Genomic DNA, 26,069 nt, shown 5'->3' on the forward strand with positions numbered 1-26,069 from the left:
TTTTATTTTTCTCGGAAAACAGGAAGTGCCTCAAAAGGCCACTTCCTGGTTGGTTTTAGGGTGTTCCAGGCCCGTGATTTCCCCGATATATTTTTTTCCTAAATCTACACGTAAAATAATGCCAAAAGTCAAGATGATCAAACCCTGATTTCAAATCATGATTTAATTATCCTTTAATTGGCTATGGTTACGGCTTCGCTATCTTGCTCAATATCTCGAATACGATAAGGACTTAGGGTCCACTTTTTGGATATGTTGTAGAACTGGCTGAGACGCACGCATGGATGTCTTGTTTGTCCCGTTACGGCACTTTTTTTTTTGGACTTTGTCCTTTGGTATGGTCTTAAGGTTTAAGACTCTATGAGCCTTCCAAAAGTATAGAAGGTCAACTTAGGAGTGTCGTACCGTGACAAACAAGTAGATCTGTGCTGAAAATAGCAGATCTACAAGCTCACAACGCGTTGCGATGCGACCTGTTGTGAGCTTGTAGATCTGCTATTTTCAAATAGCCAATGCAGCCATACAGATCTGCAAGCTTAACCGAATGACTGTTAAAGAAGTTTGTTTAAATTAGTTTATAAAATGATATATTTTCACAGCGATTATTTATTAGTGTAGATATACATTTATGAGTGGATTATGTGTCCAGATGCCTCTCAGTCAAACAATGCTTGCTCCGCAGGTCTAGGATGGAATAAACGGGTGCAGCCAACGTCAACAACTGGTCTCGACCAGACGTGAGATTTCAGCCTACCGTAGGATAAAGCCCACGTCAGGATATATTGATAAATGCCGAAAGGTGCGGTGATCTCGCCGTACGCCCATTATTTGGGCTGCACCGCGTTGATAAATGAGGGCCATTGTGTGGGCCAACATGCATGCTGTTCAGTTTGTCTTTCAGAAGGGGGGGGGGGCTGTATGGTGTTAAAGGCGCTTCGAAAATCAAAAAATAATATCCTCACAGCACCACTTTGTGGCACTTTCCTTGTCCAGGTATGTACTGTAGTCAAAGCTATTGAGGTCAGAATTAAAATCCCTGTATAAGGTTGCAGGCACCCCAACTTTAAGCTGGTTCCCTAGGCCTAGTAGAGCCTAGGGAAGTTGTTTATGATACTAGTCACCTATTTCTTGGATTATGAACGTTGTCCCAAACGTTCATAATCTATCACGTGGTTTCCCAGTTTTTGTTGCCAGACCCAGGGGGTCGGCCTACATGAGGCTTTGTCCGTCCCCCTTTCGTCCATACATGGGCATAACTCGGTCCCTTTCGTCCTTACATGGGCATAACACGGTCTGTCCCCCTTTCGTCCATACATGGGCGTAAAAGTCTGTCCCCCTTTCGTCCATACATGGGCATAAAAGGGAATTTATTCTGGGTCTGGCAGAACCAGGTCTCCTGGTCTTGTTGTATTTGTATTTCATAGTAAGTCCCAGAAATAATGAATTAATTCCTTATTGGTGTCAAATGAGATATCCTGAAGGCTTTAACAAATTGTTAATAATAACTGAAATTAAATCACTGATACTGGACATTTTGTCTTGTGGAAAAAGGAGAAATGTCCAATTACATTGGATTTTTTTAGATTTGAACATAAATGGTAAATGGTGCATTTATATAGCGCCTTTATCAAAGGCACTTTACATAGATTGTGCATCAATTCACCCATTCACACACCGATGGCGGCGGAAACCAAGCAATGCACCAACCAGCACATCAGGAGCAATATACTGTAGAGGTTCAGTGAAACCGGGTTTGAACTGGCAACCTTGTGGTTACCATCCAGCCACAGTGAGCCACTCTACCCCTGAGCCACTGCCACCCATAAATATGAATAAATATGCTTATAATGACTTAACTATTATATAATTGATATGTGCTAATTGGATCACCAAAATGATTTGTCTATGATGAATAATAAATTAAGGAGTCTTTTGAGTCATTTCTAGTGGTCAGACTTTGGTAGACCTTTGATATGTTATGAATAATTAAGGTCTGGTGCCTATCTGAGTCTTATGGGATTTGATCGATCTCAGTATTAAAGAGCTCTAAATGAGATTATGTTGAGCTCTCACTCTGAGCTATATTTCAGAAGCAACAATTCTGCTATACTGAGCAACATTTAAGCCATTTTTGATATCTCCTGTATAGCTCAACAGAGCTCCATCTGAGACATACTGAGTCTATTTCTCAGGAGAAAACAATGAGAAACATACATTTGAGATGCAACAATGCTGCTACATTGAGCAACATTTAAGCCATTTTTGAGATATCCTGTATGGCTCATCAGAGGTTCCATCTGAGACATACTGAGTTTATTTCTCAGGAGAAAACGATGAGAAACAGGAGCCATAAGCTGAAATCTCCTTTTTGCCTCACATTTATCTCATTTATGGCTTAAGAAACAAATGAGCCAGAGATGAGAGCTCAAACTTGGATTATGCTTTCCTCTGGGTTGTGCTCTGCTAGAGTGGTTTCTGAGAGCAGAGCAAATGGAGGAGGCTGCTATTTATTTATTTGTTTATTTATTTATTTATTTTCTCCCTGTGCTTTGAGGCAGAGAGTGCTTTGATAAGAAAACTCACTCTCGCTCATCACAGCTCCAGCGAAAATATCAATCCTTTAGCTGTGCTTTCATCCAAGAGCAAGGATAACACATGGCAAAAATGCACCAGATTCAGACAAGTTTATTGATTCCAAAAAGGTAAATTAATTTGCAGTTTACCCATAAACATTCCAATTCCTCACAGGCATGCACACGCACGCACACACATGCATACTCAAATACACTTAATGCTCACTGGAAGGAGGGTGGGAAGCAGCACTTAATCAACATTTTATTCTGGTGTTCCGCAGTGTCACCCATTGCAGAATTACATCATCACGTTCACTCCCATCACCTCAACACCCCCCTGGCCACAACATCATCATGACAACATCATTTGGTTGTGATGACCAGAGTGCCAGCCCAGCAGTACGAAGCACACTGATGTAGTCAAATAAAGGAGGCAATCTGTGGCTCACTTCAGAAGGTTGCAGTTGGCAGTAGAATCCTGAGTGCTTGACTCAGGGAGTTTTACTGTGTGAGCTCGGGCTGTCACATGTACCAGACCCACCTTTTAAAGGCTGGTCATTGCATCCATATGTTGCTTAACCTGTTCAAACCGGGAACACGTCTGTGTAACCATATGTATCCATATTTTATGCTTTGGCTATTAAAAAAACATTATTAACAAGTTAATAAGGCGGCAACGAGTGCCGTGCTATGAACTTCTGCTATATTTGAAAAATCATGAAAAGTTGTGCAAATCTTTGAACATGAATATTTTAAAGACATTTTGAACTCAAATATTTGCTTCTGGGGGGTCCCTGGAACAAAATATGTTGAGATGGGAGTCCGTGGCCAAATACATATCATTTTGGGGGTCCTTGACATGAAAAAGTTTGAGTACCACTGATATAGCAACAATTTTTTTTTTAAACGGTTAGGATTTAGAACACATTTGTAGAATATACAGTATATTCAAATATTTGCACATATTTTCAAGATTTTTCAAAAATAGCAGATCTACAAGCTCATAGCGTGGCACTCGGTGCCGCCCTATGAGCTGTATATCTGCTATTTTTGAATAGCCAAAGAAATCTAAAATGACAGATGTGTTCCCGGATTGAATGGTTAAAGGACTTCTGTCTTCATATAATTGGTCTTCACTAATGCTCATTACAAGATGGCACCATATTTCTGTCTACTCACTCTGTGTCTCATTGGTGGGCTGTAGACAGTTCAAAAACCTGCCTACCAATGACTGTACAAGATTTCAAACTTCTTCTTTTTTTTAAACTGATGCAAGAACATGTGGTTTCTCACAGCATACTTTCCAGGAATACAAAGGCTATTAGCTTGGAATCTCAATGGAATATGTCATTGGTAGGCAGGATTCTGAACTGTCCAAAGCCCCCCTTTGAGACACAGAGCGTGTTGACAGAAATGGTGCCATCTTATAATGAGCATTAGTGAGGACCGATTGTATGCAAATAAGGGTGAAAATATAGGTGAAGAGCTCCCTCATGGAATGTTTGTTTTTGAATGTCCCTTTGGGCTTCTGCCAAGCTTGTGTCAGGATATGAATTTAATGCTATACATTATTTTCTTCCACACATTCCACACATTAATTGACACTAAACTAACTGGAGGTTTGGCGTAGGACATTAACTTCCGCCCGATATTACTGACAGATACAGTAGATGGTGCTGGGAAATGCTGTATATGAGGGTCAAATGAACTTCTGGTGGACGAGAGACAGACAGACAGACAGACAGACAGACAGACACACAGGGGGGTGGGAGAAAGCAGATAAAATGTAATCCAGTGAATAATAAGGCATTGGATTTGTGTGTGTGTGTGTGTGTGTGTGTGTGTGTGTGTGTGTGTGTGTGTGTGTGTGTGTGTGTGTGTGTGTGTGTGTGTGTGTGTGTGTGTGTGTGTGTGTGTGTGTGTGTGTGTGTGTGTGTGTGTGTGTGTGTGTGTGAATTTCTCATTAACAAGACACTAATCAGGCAAGTCCAGTAGTCTATTGGGACATGTGAGGGATTTTGGTGTGTGCATTCCACATCGCTACATTTTCCTCCTCAGTGTGCTGGGAGAAAGAAACTGTATGCCTTTTAATTACATGCCGAAGGATTTCGGAAGCTAAATCCATGTTTGGGGTCTTTATTCGCCCATCAGTATTAAGCCGCCCATAAATAAATGCAAATATTATCAAAAGTCTCCCCAAAATTTGACTTAGGAAAATAAATAATTATTATCTGTGTAAATATTGTATATCACATAACATTAATAATTAATCCATATGCAATCCCATCTCATATTTAATGCATAGCCCCTCCCCTCCAAAAAATACAAACACAAGAAACCTTTCCTTTTGCCCAGTGGGCTCAATATATAATTGGGAATATTTCCTGTGTCTAAAAGCCACACTGGATATTCAGCATTTGATTTGAACAGAGGACAAATGCTCAGTTGCAGTGACGTCCAAGTTATCGGCTGACCACTGAGGATATCAATGAAGGATTTACAGTTGTTTTACGTACAGAACCACATTCAGGATTTTTATTTTACTCAAGTGTGTTTGAATGATTTGAGTTACAAATGGATAAATTAGCTCTAAAAAATTGTATGTGCCTGGCTCCTGAAATGCAAATGTACGCAGCGAGCAATGGCGCGTTTACATGCACTGAAATAATACATGCAAACAGGGCCCTACGCGCTGTTGCTCACATGTCGCTGCCCTGGTGCAGAAGAAAATCTCTCAGTGAAACTGTAACCATGATTTTCTGTGTTTTTTTTATTGCGATATGATATTGGATTGTTTTTCTCTACCAATGTTAAATTGATGAATAGACCCATTACTATTATATTTTTACTACCTCTACCTCTCAAGATGTGTGCTTGACCTAATTAAGAACGGTATAGAGAGATAACCATTATTATTACATTATAGGTGTTTGTGTGTGTGTGTGCGTGTGCGTGTGTGCGTGTGTGGCACCATCCTTCTAGCTAAGATCTTGAGACCTCATTTATCACATTTGTCACTGTGTTCTTCACGTGTCCTGATGTGGCATGTTATGTGTTTATTCTTGCTGTCTGTCTCTTCTAGGGGCCACTAATGTGTCCTGACATCCATACATGGACACGCATAACATTTACTTGACACATTCAGTGCTGAGAGGCTTTGTGTGTTGCAGAGAGTTAAAAACAGTAACACCCTGGAGCATAAGGATTGGAGAGTTACACACAGACTGCGTGTGTGTGTGTGTGTGTGTGTGTGTGTGTGTGTGTGTGTGTGTGTGTGTGTGTGTGTGTGTGTGTGTGTGTGTGTGTGTGTGTGTGTGTGTGTGTGTGTGTGTGTGTGTGTGTGTGTGTGTGTGTGTGTTTGTGTGACAACTTTACTTTAAATAAGTATCTATATGCAGTGGTGGAAAGTAACTAAGTACATTTACTTAAGTACAATTTTAAGTTATTTGTACTTTCCTTGAGTATTTCCAATTTCCAATACCTTTACTTCTACTCCACTACATCTCAAAGGCAAATATTGTACTTTTACTCCACTACATTTATTTGAAAACTAGTAGTAGTAGTTAGTAGTTACTTTATAGATTTGGTTTATTATTATAAAACATATATTCGCCCTATTTAAACATCGGCTATTTGAAAATAGCCGAATTACAAGCTCACAACGCGCGCGATGCGACGCGTTGTAAGCTTGTAGATCTGCTATTTTCAAAAGATTTTTCTGCATAATGAGTACTTTCTACTTTTGGTACTTTAAGTACATCTTGATACCAACACTTTTGTACTTTTACTCAAGTAAATTATGAATTCCGGACTTTTACTTAGTATTTCTATATTGCAGTATTGATACTTTCACTTAAGTAAAACATGTGAGTATTTTTTCCACCACCGTCTACATGTCTTTCATCTTAAATTCTTATTTCTATGGCACCAGGCACAGGCAGGGTGATTGTATTTGTGATGTAAATTTATATGACAGGATTTATTCAAGCATCCATCTCAAATGACATGTACACACACACACACACACACACACACACACACACACACACACACACACACACACACACGTCTTGTTACCTCTCAGTTGGGCTCCGCCCGCCTCTCTCTCTCATTCAATCTCATGCACCATCACCTCAGTCATCCTCACTTGCATCCTCCTTTTTCTTCCCCTTTCTGCTTTCACCCACTCTCTCTCTCTCTCTCTCTCTCTCTCTCTCTCTCTCTCTCTCTCTCTCTCTCTCTCTCTCTCTCTCTGTCACTGTGAAGACAGATAATAGAAGACTGATCTCAGATAAAGCTGTGATTTCATCCTGGAGCTGTTCTTTCACAGTGGCACACATTCGCCAACGTGTGTCAAATCCACCTTTAGTCACACAGTGCACACTCTGTTAAGGCATTCTACGCTCCTGTGCTCTCTGACGGTACGTTTTAACAGCGGGCAACTCTGGGCGATGCCGGGCGACATCGCCCAAAAAGATAAAGAAAATCCATCTTTTGGACGATGTCGCCCGGCATCGCCCGGCATCGCCCGATCGCCGGCTCTCATAGACTTTCATTATATTTTTGGGCGACGTCGCCCAGTATTGCCCGCTGTTAAAACGCAGGGTCACTCTCTCTGTCCGTCTACCTCTATCTGTCTCTCTCTCTCTCTCTCTCTCTCTCTCTCTCTCTCTCTCTCTCTCTCTCTCTCTCTCTCTCTCTCTCTCTCTCTCTCTCTCTCCCCCCCCCCCCTCCAACTCTTGCCATCAAACACATTCTGTCACCTCCCGTTTCTTTCTCTGTCTGAATATAAACACTCTCTCTTTCTGTCTATCGCTTGGTGTGTGTGAGAGAGAGACAGTTATTAAAGACAATTTGAGTTTTTGTCTCCGCCAGGCCGAAAGGCATGGATGGAGAGAGAGTATGTTTTCCACTCCGTCCGTCCGTCCGTGTGTGTGTGTGTGTCCGTCCGTCTGTGACCAGCTAATCTCCGGCACCGTTGTCTTGATCGCAGCGAAACTGTGCACACACACTCCCTGGATGCCAATTCAGAACCCTTACCCCATTTTTTTCTCATGGGCCTTTTATAGCGCCACCAGGAGGCCGATTTGTGCAAAACATATTTTTTGACAGTGTTCCTACAGATTTTGTCCAAAAATCACCCAAATCGGTACACAGTATCTCTATAGTCATTAAACGAAACTGGTCTTTCAGATTTCTCATATTCCATCCTGATTGGTTAAAAATGTCTGCCAAAGTTTGCAGGAGTGCTTAGTTTTGAACAAAATGCCTCAAATCATGAACACAGCATGCAATTTCTGTGAAATTTTGCACGCTCATTCCCATTAGGCCGAGGAAGAACTACCATTTGAAAATTTTCAAATCAGCCTCATGGTGGCGCTATAACAGGCCGATTCGTGTTTTTGCCTATAATTGCACCGATCTGTGTAAAACTTTGTATGCACACTCCCTAGAGGTCAAGGAAAAACCTTTGCCCTGCATTTTTCACATCTGCCTTTTATAGCGCCACCAGGAGGCCGACTTATGTTATACTACTCCTTCCAATTTTATCCACATTTCACGCAAATCGGTACACATGATCTCTATAGTCATGTGATCACGACGGATGTGTTTGATTTTTCATATTCCATGCTGATTGGCTAAGATTGACATCTAAAGTTTGCATTATTGCCTTGTTTTGAACAAAATTCCGCAAATCATGAACGCACCGTCCAATTGCGCTCAAACTTTGCACGCACATTCACACTATGTTGAGGAACAAATGCCACCCTTTTAACATTGGCCTGTTATAGTGCCACCAGCAGGTCTAATTTAGCAAAACCAATGTTTTTAACAAAATGCCTCAAATCATGAATGCAGTCAGGGTCCAATTGTCGTGCAAGGCCTAAGAACAAATGGCACCCTTTTCACATTGGCCTATTATAGCGCCACCAGGAGGCCACAATAGCTTACCTGACCTGGCGGAGACCTGTGCTCCGAGGAGCACTTTTTCTAGTTTTCTTTCTTTTTTTCTCATGAATTCTTGGTGATAGATTTTGTGTGGAGGGAAAAAGGAAAGGGGCCTAGTATAGACCCCTGGGGGACTCTGGTTAATTAAGTATTTAGGGTTCAAGTTGTTAAATACCATCAGTGAATGAGCATTTAACCAGTCAACACACCAACAACCAACCGCACTGCAGCAGGTTTATATACTCTCCATCTCTCTCTCTCTCTCTCTCTCTCTCTCTCTCTCTCTCTCTCTCTGTCTCTCTCTACTCTCTCTCTCTCTTTCTCTCTCCAGTCTGTCTCTCACTTGCTCTTTCTCTGTCTTTGGGTGCTCTCTCCCCTCCTAACCAATTGTATGCCTCTGCCTCTATCACCCCCCCTCTCCCTTGCTCACTCTCTCCCATTTTTCTTTCTCTTGCTCCCCCTGCTGTATCTGCAGCTCCTTCCATTTCTCTTTCCAAATCCTTCTACACTCACACGCTTGCTCGCTCTCTCTCTCTCCCTGCCTCTCTGACTCATCTCCAGAATGAGGAGGCACAATTAATTCCACCTCCTCTTTCCTTCTGTGACAGACGTGTGTTGTATTACGTCTGTGTGAGTCAGTGCATCTCTCTCTGTGTGTTAAAGAGGGAGAGACAGACAGACAGACAGCGAAGGGGAAAGGAGAGGTGTGTGTGTGTGTGTGTGTGTGTGTGAGGAGGAACCGGCAAGAAAGCATTGCGTCAGTGGGGGTGTGTTGAGCAGGGGGCAGGGCTTAGCCGGCTGTCAGTCAGTGACGTGCGCGGTGCACGTGCGTCGGCCGTGGCTGAGGAGAGGATTTGTGACGGTTATCTCGCCGTGGGCAAGGAGCGAGAGAGAGAATCCGTCGCAGCCTCTCAGCCTTTTGCCGACAGTGTGGTGTGTGTGTGTATGTGTGTGTGAGTATGTGTGTGTGTATGTGACTGATCGAGGGGAGTGCATTGTGTGTGTATGTATGTGCATGCATGTGCCTGTGTGTGTGTGTGTGTGTGTGTGTGTGTGTGTGTGTGCGCATATGGGCTGCAACCAGAGCTGCTGCCACCGCCGTTGTCGGTGAATAATGCAGAAAGAGCGTGCATAGCGTGCGGGGACCGAGATGAATTATGCATCCTGCCGGTTTACTAGCAGCGGTGAAGCGTTGTTAGTTTAACTGGAACCTGTAGCTGTCCTGCTGTCTGTCTGTCTGTCTCTCTGTCTGACTGACTGTCTGACTGACTGACTGACTGACTGACTGACCACCCGACTGACTGACTGGCTAACTGGCTGACTCGCACGGCCAGAAAATGTCTCACTACCATTTCATCAAATGCTGTAAGTAATCATTTGGCATCTCTCTTCTTCGGCTGTGTTTGTGTGTGTGTGTGTGTGTGTGTGTGTGTGTGTCTGCGCTTGTGTCCGTGAGTGTGTGTGCTGTGCATGCTTCAGGCATCGGTGGGTGTATGAGCCTGTGCTGCAATAGCTTATGCATGTTCAGCATGACATATATTGAATGAGTGTGCATACTGTCTCCTGTTGTAATGGAGCCAAGGTCTGTTGTACCTGATTGACAGTTATCAGTAGATGAATGATAGTCAGTGTGAAGTTGGCCAGCTACTCTACATACAGTAGCATAGCAGGTGTGGGATTTGTCAGAATGCATGTGACTGTGTGTGTGTGTGTGTGTGTGTGTGTGTGTGTGTGTGTGTGTGTGTGCGTGTGCGTGTGCATGCGTGTGCGTGTGTGTGTGTGTGTGTGCCAGTGGGTGTGTGAGCTTGCTGCAGAGAACTGCTGCAGATATGTGAAGTTGACCGGTGAATGCGGCAGGTAGCGACAGGGAGAGAGAGTGAGAGAAAGCGATCCCTTGAGAGTCTGAGCACATTCTGACACTTTGACAGGGAGAGGGAAAGGTAGGAGAAAGTGAAAGAAGCCTAGAGGTCCTACACAGAGGACACACAGAGCGAGAAAAGCTGAGGAAGGAATTGTGAAAAAGAAAATGGAAGGGAGGAGAGAATGGAGCGAGTGAATGACACAGAGAGAGAGGGAGACTGACTGCTGAATTATGGACATATCTGAATGAGGCAAAGAGGGATGGATGCTGCATGACTACGAGGTCAGGGATAGATGGTGGAGGGAGGGAAAGAGAGAGGGAAGGAGAGAGACAAATACTCCACAATGAAGGTGCAAATGAGAGAGAGGGCTGTTGGGATGGATAACAAAACAAAGACAATGCCTGTCCATCACCCTGTCCTGGCTGCATGGCATGTATGTGAGAATGCATGCATGTACTGCGTGTGCAACTGTGCGTACGAGAATGTGTGTGCTGTGTGCCCGTGCACATCTCCCTAATTTACAAGCTGGTGCAGTGCTGTCCGTGTTATTAGCTGGTAGCCTGGGTTGGTGTATTCCACATCCAATCAATAACCTGCTGACAGCCTGGAGATGTGAAAACAGGACGAGACAACTTCTGTCTGTCTGTCTGTCTGTCTGTCTGTCTGTCTGTCTGTCTGTCTGTCTTTTTCTCTCTCTCTCTCTCTATTTGTCCTTCACTCCCCATCCAGTCCTCCTTTCCTTGTCTCATTCATGCGCATCTCGTCCCGCCTGACATGTTCGCGGCACGTTGTCGTTGCTGCCGTAGTTCTCTCGCCTACAGTATGCAGGGTAATGTTACCATAAGACGCAGTGTCACAGACGGCAAAATAGCCATCAGTCCGTGTCATTTATGCCATGTGTCCATATTAACCTGCCATACACTGGGACTGTCTGTCGTAAAAAGTAATGCACAGTAGGGGGGAGGTTATGGTCCAGTCGAGGTTGCGGAAGATCCCTGACAGCATGTTTAGAGGCTGATTTACAAGCCTCACAGATAGAGAGTGAAAGACATCGTCTCTAAGTGCGTGCGTGCGTGCGTGCGTGCGTGCGTGCGTGCGTGCGTGCGTGCGTGCGTGCGTGCGTGCGTGTGTGTGTGTGTTTTTATACGTTGGAAGAGACAGGAATGAGACATTAGTGTTTCCTCCATGAAGCCAGTTTTGAGCACCTCCTGTGCTGTCCATAAAGCAGCTGCTGCAGGAGGGAAGGTGAGGATATTAGGAGAGGAGAGGATATTGGTAGAGGAAAGGTAAGGTGATGATATTAGGAGAGGAGAGGAGAGGATATTGGTATAGGAAAGGTAAGGTGAGGAGAGGAGAGGTAAGATGAGGAGAGTAGAAGAGAGGAGAGGAAGAAAGAGAACTATGGCATTTGAGTATAATGTAATGTGAGTTCAAAGAAAGCTGAATCTGCAGGGATTAGGGATTAGCTGGAAAATGTCAAGAGATGGCTAGACCAAGTAAACAATGGAGGGATGCAGCATGGCAGGAGATCAGAGGCATGTGATAGAGTGATAGGGTTAGAGTTAGAATGAAATGATACATAGAAAGAAATAGAGAAAGGAAGACAGATTGGGAGTATGTAAAATAAATGTCAATTTGCCATTGATTCAGACACCCTCCTCAATTTATATAAACACACATATGCACTGTCATTGTATTCCCTCTGTATATTATTAAAGACTCAGCCTACAGCTGCAATGTTATGTTTATTCACCAAGCATTTGTTTGCTGTTACCTGAAACAAATTCCTATACAGATGCGAACGCACACACGCACGTACACACTCACACGCACACTCCAGGAGCCCGAGCTAAGCTTGTGCAGTCAGTTTTGTCTGTACCAGTGTTGGCTGATGCCCTGCAGTGAGCACTCTATTGTTCCTTGGCTGTGTCCCAGGTCCACTCTAAGGTGCTTTGACACACTCGCCCAGCTGCCTGGCTCTAGAGACCGACAGGCCAGATAGTCTCGACTTTGTGGGTGCCATGCATGCGCCATTGCGCCCGCACACACATGTCCGTATTGTGCATGCACGCCCGTACAGTGGTTATGGGTGATTGTGTGCATGTGTTTGAGTTGCATGTTCTACATTAACATTGTTGCTCCAGGGGTGTTGGAGGTTCGCACGGGGGCTGCTGCAGACTGACGCCTCAGGCTGATTGGTTCTCGTGAATGTGAGCGGAGCAGCTTAGCATACACCAGCCTCTCTTAAAGCTCTCTCTAATCTGAACTGAGCTCTGCCGCATCCCAGACACTGAATCATACAGCAGAGAAGTAGGAGGAGAGGAGAGGAGAAGAGAAGGGATGGGGAGGGGATGAAAGGAGAGGGGATATGAGGAGAGCGGAGGAGAGGGCATGGAAGGGGACGGAGTGGAGAGGTGAGGTGAGGAGACGAGACGAGGCGAGACGAGGCGAGACGAGACGAGACGAGAGGGGAGGAGAGGAAAGGAAAGTATGGTAGAGGATAGGAGCATATGATAGGAGAGGAGAAGATAAATATGCAAAGAGGTGGGAGAAGAGAAGCCAGGAGGAATTAAGAAGGCAAGAATGAAATTGCAACAGACAGAGGCTGGGAGTGTGTGTGTGTGTGTGTGTGTGTGTGTGTGTGTGTGTGTGTGTGTGTGTGTGTGTGTGTGTGTGTGTGTGTGTGTGTGTGTGTGTGTGTGTGTGTGTGTGTGTGTGTGTGTGTGTGTGTGTGTGTGTGTGTGTGTGTGTGTGTGTGTGTGTGTGTGTGCGCGTGAGTGCGTGCGTGCGTGCGCGTTCAGCCCACATCCAGTTTGCCCCAAACTCAACTGAAACGTGTCTGAGGCCACCTGGAGTGAGCAGTATTCTAATGGGGTCTGCCTTGTCTGAAAGACACGCACACAAATAATAGCCCCTTTTGCATTTCCAAACCAGCCAGATGGTACTGGCCTATTGTGCGGGCAGGACAGGTGTTAGAATGAGTGTCTGTTTGTGTGTGTGTGTGTGTGTGTGTGTGTGTGTGTGTGTGTAGATGTCTATCTCATGCAAAAAAAATCCTTACAGATGCTTGGGTTTCATTCATCAGCCTCACATACAGTAGCTGTGTTTCAGTCAGATAAGGGATCTCGCCCCTAAGCACACGCTGGCCGCTGCAGATGGGGAAAACTCACTGTTTAAACTAGACACATAAACACCATATTATCTGCCACACAGATCTGTTACCAGGCTGTGTTGAAAAGGTAGTGTGTGCTTTCATTGTGTCTGCTGTTTTTTTTTCTCTCCATGGTTTGACGGAAGAGCAGTTGAGTCTGTCGAAGGGATCAAGGGGGTGCTCTCGAGACGTCCTTACACAAAGAGACTAGAACAAGTTCTTGCTTCTTGTGGGAACACTTGTGGGAAAACAGGGAGAGGGAGGGACATTAAAGGGGTGGTGGTGGTTATGATAGGAAAGAGTCTAGAACACCAAAGCCATACTGCAGACATAAGGCTTAGAACTGACTAGCTGACTGATGAATCACACCCAACACCGACAGAGAGAGAGAGAGAGAGAGAGAGAGAGAGAGATGGATAGTGTCCTTATCAGTGGAAATGCGGAGAGAGGAGAAATAAAATAAGGAAGGGTCAAATGAAAGAGGGGGAAATTAAGGACCGATATATGTGACTTTAATGAACAAACGAAAAAAAGATACAATGTTGTCGGAGGAGGGAGAGAGGAATGGATGAAAAAAAAACACTTCCAAGTCTCCCAATTTATCTGCAAAGCCCCTCCCTCCCCCTCTCCTGTGGGTGACCTGAATTAGTCAAGTAATCGCTGCTGTCTTACACCGCATGCTCATTACAGAATGCAGACATGCATGCGCGCACACACACACACACACACACACACACACAGCGTACTCTACCTACTGAACATACAGCTGCTACGGCAAGTGAAACCCCTAGCTCTGAGCAAATGTTTTATTTTATTTATTTATTTTGGTCTAAATTCTACCTTGTGTATTAAGCTTTTTTTTTGTCTAGTTCTTTTGTCTGGTGATTTCAGTTACTGCAGAAGCAATAGCTCACCACTCAGGCAGATCATAATAAGCTTGGCTGCTGCCTAGCGATGAGCTCTGGTTGGCTCAGTTCCACCAAGAGAGATTATGCAGCGTCAGGAGAATGTGGGCACGACAAACGTACAAAACACACTGATGCCTTTCTCAACACGCCCCTGGGTTTGACAGACACAGCGAATACACTCCACTCTAAACATGACAAACGCTAAACAGACGCACTAGTATGCAAACACACACATTGATGCACACGCGCACACGCACACTTTTGCCTGGAAGTGAAACTGACTGTGCTAGTGTATTCTATGATCTGGGCTTTGTCCTTCCAGCTCAGTATCACACAGCGTTTGAATAAACAACTATGGTCTGCAGTGGTTTCTCTTGCTTAAGTAAATCTGTCACTTTCTGTAACTCTTACATGCAGTCATGCACACAGACCTTTTTAGTGGATGTATTGCATTATTTATGTCATGGATCCAGTGGTGTAGTACTGTATATACACACTTCCTCAACCTTTATTTGCCCTGGTTGAGTGGAGTGATAAAAGGGCAAAGAGGTTGATAACGGACAACCCCAAGGTGACCCATCAGTACAAGATAATACACTAATTAATCAAATCAAAGCTTAAAGGAGAATTTTGGACTAAGTTTTTCTTACCTTTTCTATGACGTTATGATATCTTAGGATGAATGGTACAGTAGAAACATTTCATAACTCGATCCCGGGTCCGCCACAGCTTAAAACGTGTGCGGATAGGCCTTGCATTAGATCACATATTTTAATATCTTTTTTTTTTCTTTTTTTTGTGAGATCTGATAGTGACAGAACACTATGCAACCAAAAAATAATAATAAAAAAAATAACCTAAGTCTCGCTGACGAGATTGAAATCTCGAGATTTCAATCTCGTCTAGCGCGACTTCTGTTTTTTTTTTTTTTCTTTTACAGTGTTCTGTCACTATGAACGTCAGATCTCAAGAAAGAAAAAAAAAAAGCTATGAAAATATGCGATCTAACGCAAGGCCTATCCGTGCACGTTTTAAGCTGTGGCGGACCTGGGATTGAGTTATGACATTTTTCTACTGTACCATTCATCCTAAGATATCATAACGTTATAGAAAAGGTAAGAAAAACTTAGTCCAAAATTCTCCTTTAAGTGCCAACGTGTGCTGAACTGTCACCGTGAGTGACTGAGTATATACAGTGTATATACAGTATGTGTATATATATATATATATATATACACACGTACGCACGCACTCAAGCACACACACACACACACACACACACACACACACACACACACACACACACAAATATGGAGGAGCATGTCAAGATTTGTTTTTTAACCACCTGCTACCTCTCTCATTTTCCTTGTCTGTCTCTGTGTCTGCAGGTTGTTTCCAACTATGTAACGTCTTTCGTCAGAACATGGAGATAGACCAGTGCCTGCTGGAGTCTCTCCCCATTGGCCAGCGACAGAGGCTGGTGAGGCGGATGCGTTGTGACCAGCTCAGGGCGTACTACGAGAGGGAGAAGAGTCTGCAGCGGCAGCAGGGTGGAGTCAAGGCCCGCGCCCCGCTCAGCCACCGCAAGAAGCACCGCATTCGCTTCAGCCTGGCCGACGTCATACAGGACTCCATCATCCGCCACGATGACAAAGAAGGTTTGTGTACAGTATCTGTGTGTATGTATGGTGCATGTTGTGTCTACAATTTTGTGTGTGTGTTTTGTGTGTTTGTGCGTGTGTGCGTATGTGCGTGCGTGTGGTGGGGGGTGGGTCGGAGAGTTATCACAAGATCTGAATTGCTTGGTTGCTCTCTCAAGGCTCCAGCTCACACAGGCCAGCTAGCATTACAGCACTCTGAAAGACTTACCATCTCCTTCCCTGTTCTCTCTGTGTGTGCGTGTGCGTGTGCGTGTGCCTGTGCCTGTGCGTGCAGCAGAGAGTGTGTGCTCCAAGTAAGTAACTCTCTTAAAGGGCAAATGGGGCAAATGGATGTGGTGAAATTGAGGACTGGCTATTTGGTTTGCAGAATTGTCTCATTGTTAAATTAAAAGTAAACACAACAGACAGGAGTCAAAGCTGGTCTGGAGTCTCAGATGTAACAGTTGGTAGACAGACAGAAGTAGTGTAAAAAAAAAGAGCCATGCATGTCAGAATAATAACCTGTAACCTTTACAGTGGTTCAGCTAGTTGCTGTACCCAGCTAAGCTAAGTGCGTGCCTAAACGTCCGTCTTCTTTTTTATGTCCTCACAAGGGTTAGAAAAACCAAGGATATACATGTACTTAATTTTCAAGGGGCTACGTGAGGCTTGATTATGGAAAGGTTTTATGGTTGTGGTGGTTAATGTTAAATGTTAAGGTTCAGCTAGTCTCACATGGCCAGATGTCTGGCTATCAATGTCATATCTTGTCTCGTAAGTCTAAGGTTGGACATACATTATAGTGGCGAGAGTTCCGATTTGGGTCAAGGTTATGGAAATGAATCTAGCACTGGTGTTAATATGTGTAGATGTACACTTGTTTGTTGGACAAACATGTACAACTAATCAGCATTCATTCCAGTGAGTGAATCCTTCATTAAGGATTGTGTGGCTGGCCCTCATGGCAGAATGAGAGAGAGCTTTTCTCAGACTGATAGTAAATCATACAGTTTGCCCTCAGGCTTGGATAGAAGCAGGGCTGCAGACCAGCTCCCATTAAGACCATACTCACACGCATACACTTATTTTATTGTTTTAATGATGTATGGATCAGATACCCACAGGACATAAGGGAATGTTTTTACCCTTATGGGACATTAATCTTACCACAACCACCCGTTTCTCATGTCACCTAACAGGCAGAGCAGTGTTGGGAGAGGGAAAATACACTACATTTGTTACATAATATTGCTTTTATGGTTAACGGAGCCATGCAATGCATTAGATGTAATTCTTCTCACAAAACCATGAACTTGCTTTGAGATTTTAAGTACATTTTCCAAAATAAATCTTACATTCCCTGCCACCCAATCCACCAGTAAATGAACAAACCCAATAATTAATTAGTTTATCTTCATGGAAATAATGCCACTATATTGATTAAGCATGGATGATTAAAGTTCACAGATTTGATAATACCCAAACAGCATTATTTTACAACATGATGAGTTCATTGTTTTGTAAACCCTTTTCACGCTGTTTCACAAATCACAGATTTGGACTTGGCCTAACAAAAAAAAAATGGTTCAGTCTTGAGATTTTATTTTTGCTTTATTCCATGTGATTAAGCCAAGAAGAAAGGCGAAACATTAAAGATTCTAGGTAACTTGAAGCCTAAATTAAAAAAATATTTATATATATATATATATATATATATATATAGCATTTTTTCCCCTCTTTCAGCCACTATATAATGATGCTGGGGTGTTTTCCTGCATTGAAACACAGTCCTCTTTCTGAAATCCGTATTTTCCATACTATTTATATTTTGACATCCGGGTATCCGGGACGTAAATGAAACGCACGCATGTGCGCGTCCGTGATGGTAAAGTCTATGGGTGGTATGCAAGCTATAAACAAGAAGTCACTCTCCATGGCTAAAAACAGCACGCTAGATCTACAACTCAAAGCTGTGCACAGATCAGAGCAGATGATCATTATTTTAGTGAAGGGTGAATAATATTGTTGTTTATTGATCGATGCCTATTGCGGTTCTACAGCATGTTACAGGGGAATTCAGGCCAAATTCAGCCTGGACTTCATTTATCTTATCTTTTACAACCTCTCACAAAAAATGTCATCAAATGCTTCAGTTTATGTGCTGATGATCTCTATTTTACATACTGTACAGTATGTAGTATCCTAAAATGTGCTCTGGTGGGACAATAACTACTAATATAGGTAATTACTTTACACACAATGTTTTATGGTAATATCAATATAATATATTACTTTTTCTTGTGAATTTAATAATATGTCATATATTTCTTTTAAAAAGGTAACTGCCAGGCACCACAACAAGTGTACCTGTTTGCCTGTCATTTTCCCAGCTGTCCATGTGTAATTCTGTTAGGCCTCCCTGTACTGACCCACCATAACGGGTCACCATGCTACTCCCCTCCCCTTAAAGCCAAATTCCAATACCGAAAATCTCGGCCACTCGCTCACTCCCACTCGGTCACTCCGACTTCGAACCGGAAGTAGTCGCGGTCCAATTGTTCATGTGCTTCTTGGAGGAGGCGAGTGGAGTCGAGTGGAGTCGGCGAGGAGGCTCTCCACTTCCGCATTGAGCGAGTGTACATGAAGTGTACGCTCGACCACTCTCAACAGCTCCTCCGCGGCAGACTTCCGCATCACGTGTACACTTTTTTTTGTTTTTTTCCCCTTCTCCCGTGACGTTTACATGGTCCTCCTCCTCCACATGTGCCGAAAACACCGGCCGCACACCCCCCCCCCCCCCCCCCCCTCGCCGCCGCCGCTCACTCGTTGCGCATCTCACACACACACACACACACACACACACACACACACACACACACAGTGTAAAGTAACTGAAAAGACCGCAACAAGCCACTGGCTTTATTGCGTTGTTGAATGATATAAAGCATAATACAATTATACATTGTAATATATTGTGCACACTTTCTGTCTCAAAAGCTGTTTCTATTCGTGCATGCCTCAATGCAGTACACGGACTACTATAAATGACTGAGACAAAGATTATGTTAACATTTTTTACTTCTGGGACGAAGAAAAAGAAAAGAAAACGGGAGGTGCGCGAACAGCGCGATGGAGAAGAAGGACCCGCCGATATTTAATATTGTTTGTTGGTGAAACAATCATGACTGATACACATGAAAGAAGACCCTTCACAGCTAAATAGAGAATTTTACATTTTAAGAATCGGTTCAGAATTGAATGAGTATGGCTATAGTTAAATGTGAAGCTGTTCCTGCTATAAATATGCATCCACCGTTCTGCGCGCCCCTCGGCTGCGACGTTTCCTTTTTGACACACATCTACACTTCATGGAGTACATTTTTGTACTGGGGTTCTGGGGACTGTACGAGCAAAAAGAGGGACAGGTCAGGATTAAATTCACAAATGTAAGTTTGCTCATCCTGGCGCTTCATTCACTATTTCAGGAATAAATGGCCTTGCACAACAATGTTAACTATAAAGATAACGATGTGGCCATCCACATTGAGGAATTGTCTATTCTTATATTCTGTATAATTCTATACCTGCATATTATTCTATGCATGTATATTTTCATCCACGGCTCTGGTCTAGCTGTGTGAGATGTCATAAGTGATCGCGGAATTTGCCGTCGCTTTGAAATGACGCTGCTGAGTGCAGTCCGATCCTTTGAGGGAAACCGCTCGACCACTCGTCCTCTCAAATAATCCTCGGCTCCTCGCAGGGGCGGGGCTTAGGCGCGAGTGGAGGAAGCGAGGAGAGTGAGCGAGTGACCGAGTTTTGGGGAATGGAATTCAGCTTTTGGCTTCCATGAAGGTTCAGCTGGGATCGTTGGGAGCAGCTGGTGTGTCCAGGCAACTGCCAGACTGAAACCTGGGTTCCTTGGCTGGGCATGAATCAATCCTGCTACTCCTACTCTTAATGCCCAATTACCACCCAGGCTTCAGCGTGGCATCATGCTGGCACCAGACTGATGGCACTGGACTTGACCGGCTGCCATCATATGATCTCCTGTCCATTTAGTGATGTGCAAGGCAAAAACTGGAGCTAGACATCTCAGACACAGTGTGAGATGGATGCATACAGGCCCAGGGGCTGTCTCATTGAATCATTTGACTGTGAAAGCTTTGTGATCTACAGTGTTAAGTTAACCTCACGGTGGCCCGCCTTGTTCTGCTGAAGCTGCTGTGCTGCAACATGCATCACTGAGGGGCTTGTGTGAGGCCAGCTCAGCTGCTTTGAATTGATTCTTGGTAGAAGTCATAGAACCGCATGTGCTACTTTCCAACAATGGCCGTTTGAGCATCCATTAATGGTACTGGGGGGATTTTGGAGGCATTGCATTGCAGTACGCACTCTCCACGTTGCTTCATTCCGCCATTCCTCGCCATTCATACAGTGACGAAAATATTTGCCTCAGGGATGCACCGCTCCCAGGGGAATGCTAATTTTATACCACAGAATCTTCCGTAATTTTAAGAGAAGAGGAATTAAATAATGTGTACCCTATGTTGGGGGCCTTTGGGCATTGATTTGGAGGAGATGAGGTCAACAACTGAGGATGGGAGTGAATGTGTAAATGCTTATTTTTCACCCCTGGGGAGTGGGGACCCCTTGCTTTGTTGCAAATGATTCAGTCAGCTTCTCTGCACTAGATTTGATGAACAGAATTAAACCCCTCTCAATGAATTGTTGATTACTTTTTCCACCTTCTACCGTCTCTTTAAGCCCTCATCTCCTTGATCTCCCTTGAAGTGTGAATCCATGAAATGGACGTGATAGACTGTGTCCAAACAGCGTGAAGACGCCAGGCGCCTCTCAGCTGAATGTCGCTGACGGGGTCTGTTATCTGTTGAATTAACAGCATGCACTCCTTTCATCGCGTTCTTCAATTAATTACTTTTCTTTTACATTTTTCATGTCCCCCACCCCGAATAATAATGATTGGAGAAAACCAAAAAGGATTAAAACACATCTTCACCTTGGGTATTCATTATTTTGAGTGTGTGTGTGTGTGTGTGTGTGTGTGTGTGTGTGTGTGTGTGTGTGCGTGTGCGTGTGAGGGATGCGGTTATTCTTTGTCAGCATGTCTAATTAAGGGCTGGTTTTTGGGGAGCTGATTTCAAGATCCCATTCAGAGATATACACAGTAGAAAGCTGACGAGGCATCCAGGTAACCAGATCTCTTTCTCTCTCTCTCAGTGTCACACACACACACACACACACACACACACACACACACACACACACACACGCACACAAGTCTTGCTTATCTGTTATGAGCAGGAAATCAGACGAAGTTGAATGGAATTAAAGAGAAGCTGGAAGAGAGAAACGAAAAGCAGCACGGTGAAAATGACAGTAAAGAAAGAAACTGAGCCAGAAAACAAAATGAAATGAAAGGCAATTTCAGGCTGAACCAGAGGGGCCTGAGAGTGGAGAGAAGGGTTAAGGTGAGAGAGAATATCGTCCTAAAGAAAGGGAGATGTGTACACATTATTTCCTTTCTCTATCTGTCATATGCAAACACACGGCTTGGATGCGACGTGACATTTGGCGAAATTGCTTTTCCCAAACTCATCCCTTAACTTCATCTAGGCGAGGCACAAGTGGAACGGCACCAGCTGTTCCCCCCGAGACTCGTGCACCTCACAATCAATTCCCATCATGTCCTACCAACTGAATAAGGGTATGAACCATTGTACTCTGGGGTCTGTGGGTTTTTTATTGAGCTGCTGGTTACCAGCAAACTCAATACGAGTGATGACCCCGAGCCCACAGGAATGATTTATACAATCTTATAAAAGCTAATATTGAAGTTGGTGTACAGTTGCTGACCAGATGGGGATTTTATTCATCCTGTTATCATGTGATCATAATATCATACCCTTAGGTGTATTGGTTTAAAACACTGTCCCCCAACTAGAAGGACAGAGGTTCAGTTGCCACACAAGTCAATGTATACATCCCTGACAAAGACAGTCAGATATATTGCAAATATAAACTAGATCCTAGGTTCGTGAGAGATTGGGGGCTTGGTCCATGACACATTATGGTGGAGAGGTAGCTTCTCGCTGCTCAGCTCAGTGAGCTCACAACGCGATGCGTTTTGAGCGTGTACATCTCGAAGTATATGATTTGGCTTTAACGTCACAGTGAGTGCACACGTGCTGCTAGTTTTATCAACTATCACCACCTGAGCCTGCACATCAGACAGTGGCTGGAACACCAACAGCCAAGAGATGACATCTCATCTAGCGTCGCCTTTGTGTCATTGTACTTCATACCTTCTTTTTCTTGAAAAGGTGACTTAGTCTGTAGTAGCTACTAGCTAGTAGCTAATACAACACCGACAAGCACTGTAAACATGTGCTGCACCGCTCTCTCTCTCTCGCTCGCTCTAACACTAATGCGCAGGTGAGGTGAATGACAGTAATGACACACCCCAGGCGCCAAGCATCCGGTTCTGGATGAAGCCAATAAGGAAGTAATTAAAACGCTGCAGTTCTCATTAATGGCCTAGAGGGTGTCACTGATTCCCCTCCTCCGGCTGCAAAAGATTTGATGTTCCATTGGAGTCAATGATGACTTGACTTTACACTTGGTTTTATTACCTTAGTAAACATGGTCATAAATACTTTATGCTTTCAGTCGCTAGTTTAAAGGTAGGGTACATTTTTTGGTTAAAACATTTATATTTTTTGTTAAAAGGTTAAAGCACCATAGTAATCATAGCTATCGAGTGTTTGTTCAGTAACAGGGGTCTCCCTGTCTCTCCAGCTCTTTAAAAAACAGAAAATACATTTTCAGGTGGATTTTTTGGAAATTTCTGCCATTAAGGAGAGAGTACCCATTTATCTGCTTCAATTTGATAGTGTTCCAATTTTGTGTCATCACTTCCAATTTCACTTGTTTACGTAATCTGTATCCTGTGTGAGTTCTCTCCTGATAGGATAGAATTGGTATCCCGGCCTGAATTTTCTGTTTACTAAAGAGCTGGAGAGATATGGAGACTCCTGTTACTGAACAAATACTCTATAGCAATGAGTACTATCAGAATATAAAGCTATGTAACACTTATTTTAACAAAACATCACTATATCACATTTAAAGCCTTCAATTATCATGATATACATTTGTGTAAATTAAGGTTTTTATGATAAAGTAGAGTATGCTTCTAGGTTTTCTACTGGTTCAACTGAGTAGAGACAAGCCCTCGCTGTCCATCCACCCAATTGCATTGTTTCCGGTCGCTTTTCGGAACTGGAAATGCCAAGATGGTGGATTGGAATTTGCTGAAATCTTGTACACATCCCTACTGCACATGTGCTAGTCTTTTATTGTATTAGCATACTGTATCATACAGATTGGGTAAAATCATATTAAAGGTACCATCTTGTACCTTTAATAACTTTCCTACAAAATGCTAGCACAATGATACTGTACATGTAGAGTCAAAACTGGTGTTTGTTTTGGTTTGCTTGTGTTTACATGTGGTGGGGATTGAGACATCCTGTCACTTGAGGGAGTTGTAATTACATGTGGGACTGGTAGCGAAGTCGGTCCTCATCTATTTGAGGGAGACACTATTAACCCTTGACTCCACACACACACACACACACACACACACACACACACACACACACACTCACACACACACACACACACACACACACTCACTCTAGATGTCCTCCCCTTTTATTGATCCGCAGCACATAGATCCACCTTGCAGTCGGCCCACAAGGTCTCATCAGTTCTCTCTGCCACAGTAAAATCCTCTGTGTTAATCAAACTCAGATAGTGTTCAAATGGACGCTTTGAGTTAACACTCAGGGTTTTACTCCGTAGGGTGGGGAGGAGGACATTTCCCATGGTTTTGCTGAGCATTAGATGTGATTCTCGCAGACTATATTGAACGGCACTCCAAATGATATACAGTTGTATTTTTACACCCTAATAGCTCTCCAGTGTATCATTGTGAAACGTGTTTTTCGAAGGAAACAATATCCCGATATGGCTCGTCAGAAGAGAAGACATCTGTCTGGATTGGAAAGCACCTGCTAGATAAAGCCCCCTAGCCTCCACAGTTGACCATTGGACATTACTCTCTGTTACTGTAGTAAGCTGTAGCGGTGTCCTGCTCACGGACCCTCAAGACATTTAGCTGGCTCTCATTTATCAGTCACAGCCAGAGTTGGTCATCAACACCCTGCATCGATCCAGTCGCCGAGGGTGGTTCACAGTGGAGGAAAACATGTCACACTGCGACACTCAGCCGAATCCCCTCAGAAGATGAATGCAAACTGGAGAAAGAGAGAGAGAGTGAGAGAGAATAGAAGATAAATAGAGAATAGGGATGATAGCAATTAATCTATAATCGATTCATTCCCGTTAAGAATTTACCAGATTAAATGTATCGATTTTCAATTAATTGAGAAAAAAAATGATTATTTTTTTTGGGGGGGGGAACTTTTTTTCTTTTCTTGGGCTAGTGAAAGTTACATGTATGGTGTGTGTGATATCAAATGTGAGCTTACCATAATCACAGTAATCCTTAATCATATTCCATCATATCCAACGGCTTTTAGAGATAAATGAGACAGACTCCACAGAGCACTGCAGAGGTCTGTGTGTCTGTGTCCAGCTGGGGCGGCACCTGTCAGCAGGGAGTGTTGGGCGGGAGGAGTAGGACGGAGGCTCTATTCCCGGTGGGGGCTCACATCAGTGACAACACACAGAAATGTGTGTGGGGAGGATTCAATTGGCTTAACGATCTAAACTGGGGAGAAAAGGGGTAAAAAGCAAAAATAATTAATAAAAATAAACGATGGGGAATCAGGGAGGAAAGATAAAGATGCGATCGATTTGTGCTGGAAGCCGCCATATTTCTACACTTTCAGTCATTATGCAAGGGATAATGCATGGGGAGGTAGTCATTATTGAAATTTAAAGCCCGACAGGGCGATTAACCACTGAGGTGAAGCCGAGGTGGTTAATCGCCCTGAAGGGCTTTAAATTGAAAGTATGAAAGTATTGGGCTGGGCGGACAAGTGCGCCTCGGAAAACAAATGACAAATAAAATAAAAACTCGCCCCAAAACACACTCGCCCCCCATTCTATATACTGCGATTTGCCTGTAATACCGCCGGATTTGCCCCGGGGCGACTGTGTTTTGGGGCGAGCGTTTTGGTATTTCCCCCGCTGTTGTGCCACGATAAACAAGGAAGTGCAGTGGATCAAATAGAATCACTTTTCGGTTATTGCATCGTCTATTTCTCACTTCAAATGTTTTCAAAAACATTCTTGAGAGCAATGTTTAGTTGTAAATGACATTGGTTGTTTGTTTACATGGCTGTCATGTTGGATAAAGCATAAAACCAAGCAGCGCAGGTTGATATGAGCAGGTGTTCTGAGTCTCTGATTAGACAGTTTCCTCGTAGGTCTCACCGGTCATTATCATCGGTCATTATCCAGAAATAATGACAGATGACTGACCAATCAGAATCGAGCATTCAACCAAGCCGTGTAATAAGTCATGTTATTATAGGCGAAGCAGGTTCTCAGATTTACCGTAGCCTAGACCTAGTAAACAGTATACTATGCTTCATTTATACTAAATAGCCGACCTACAAGCTCACAGTGTGTCGTAATGTTGTACACTGGTGTTGCGTGGCTGAAATAGCAGATGATGTGATGTGATGCATTGTGAACTTGTAGATCAGCTATTTGCGCAGTGCAACACCATCGTACAATGAAGTATAAATCAGGCATAAGTTGTTAAATTAAGTCTTTTGGCCTTATGGAATAATGTTAAAGGGCACGGGGGGTGTACAGTATTAAGAATAATAAAAAGAGGTAATGTAAATTTGTAAACATTTTGATACTAAATTTTAAGCTCAAATTTTGTTTAATGTTTTATTCCTTTACTTATATGTTTAATAGGTTTC

General features: G+C 43.5%; 1 protein-coding gene across 1 annotated transcript in view; it reads left to right on the forward strand.

The window, feature by feature from the left end:
- myo16 (myosin XVI) overlaps positions 1-26,069 on the forward strand; it is a 137,639-nt gene that overhangs the window by 16,701 nt on the left and 94,869 nt on the right. The window contains exon 2 of the mRNA XM_084085281.1: positions 15,832-16,101. Within this exon, the coding sequence (XP_083941407.1) occupies positions 15,867-16,101 (235 nt within the window). The 5' untranslated portion in view covers positions 15,832-15,866. The remainder of the gene's footprint in view (positions 1-15,831; positions 16,102-26,069) is intronic.

Source organism: Gymnoscopelus microlampas (assembly GCF_963454915.1).
Source record: "Gymnoscopelus microlampas genome assembly, chromosome: 17".
NCBI classification, from domain to species: Eukaryota; Metazoa; Chordata; class Actinopteri; order Myctophiformes; family Myctophidae; genus Gymnoscopelus; species Gymnoscopelus microlampas.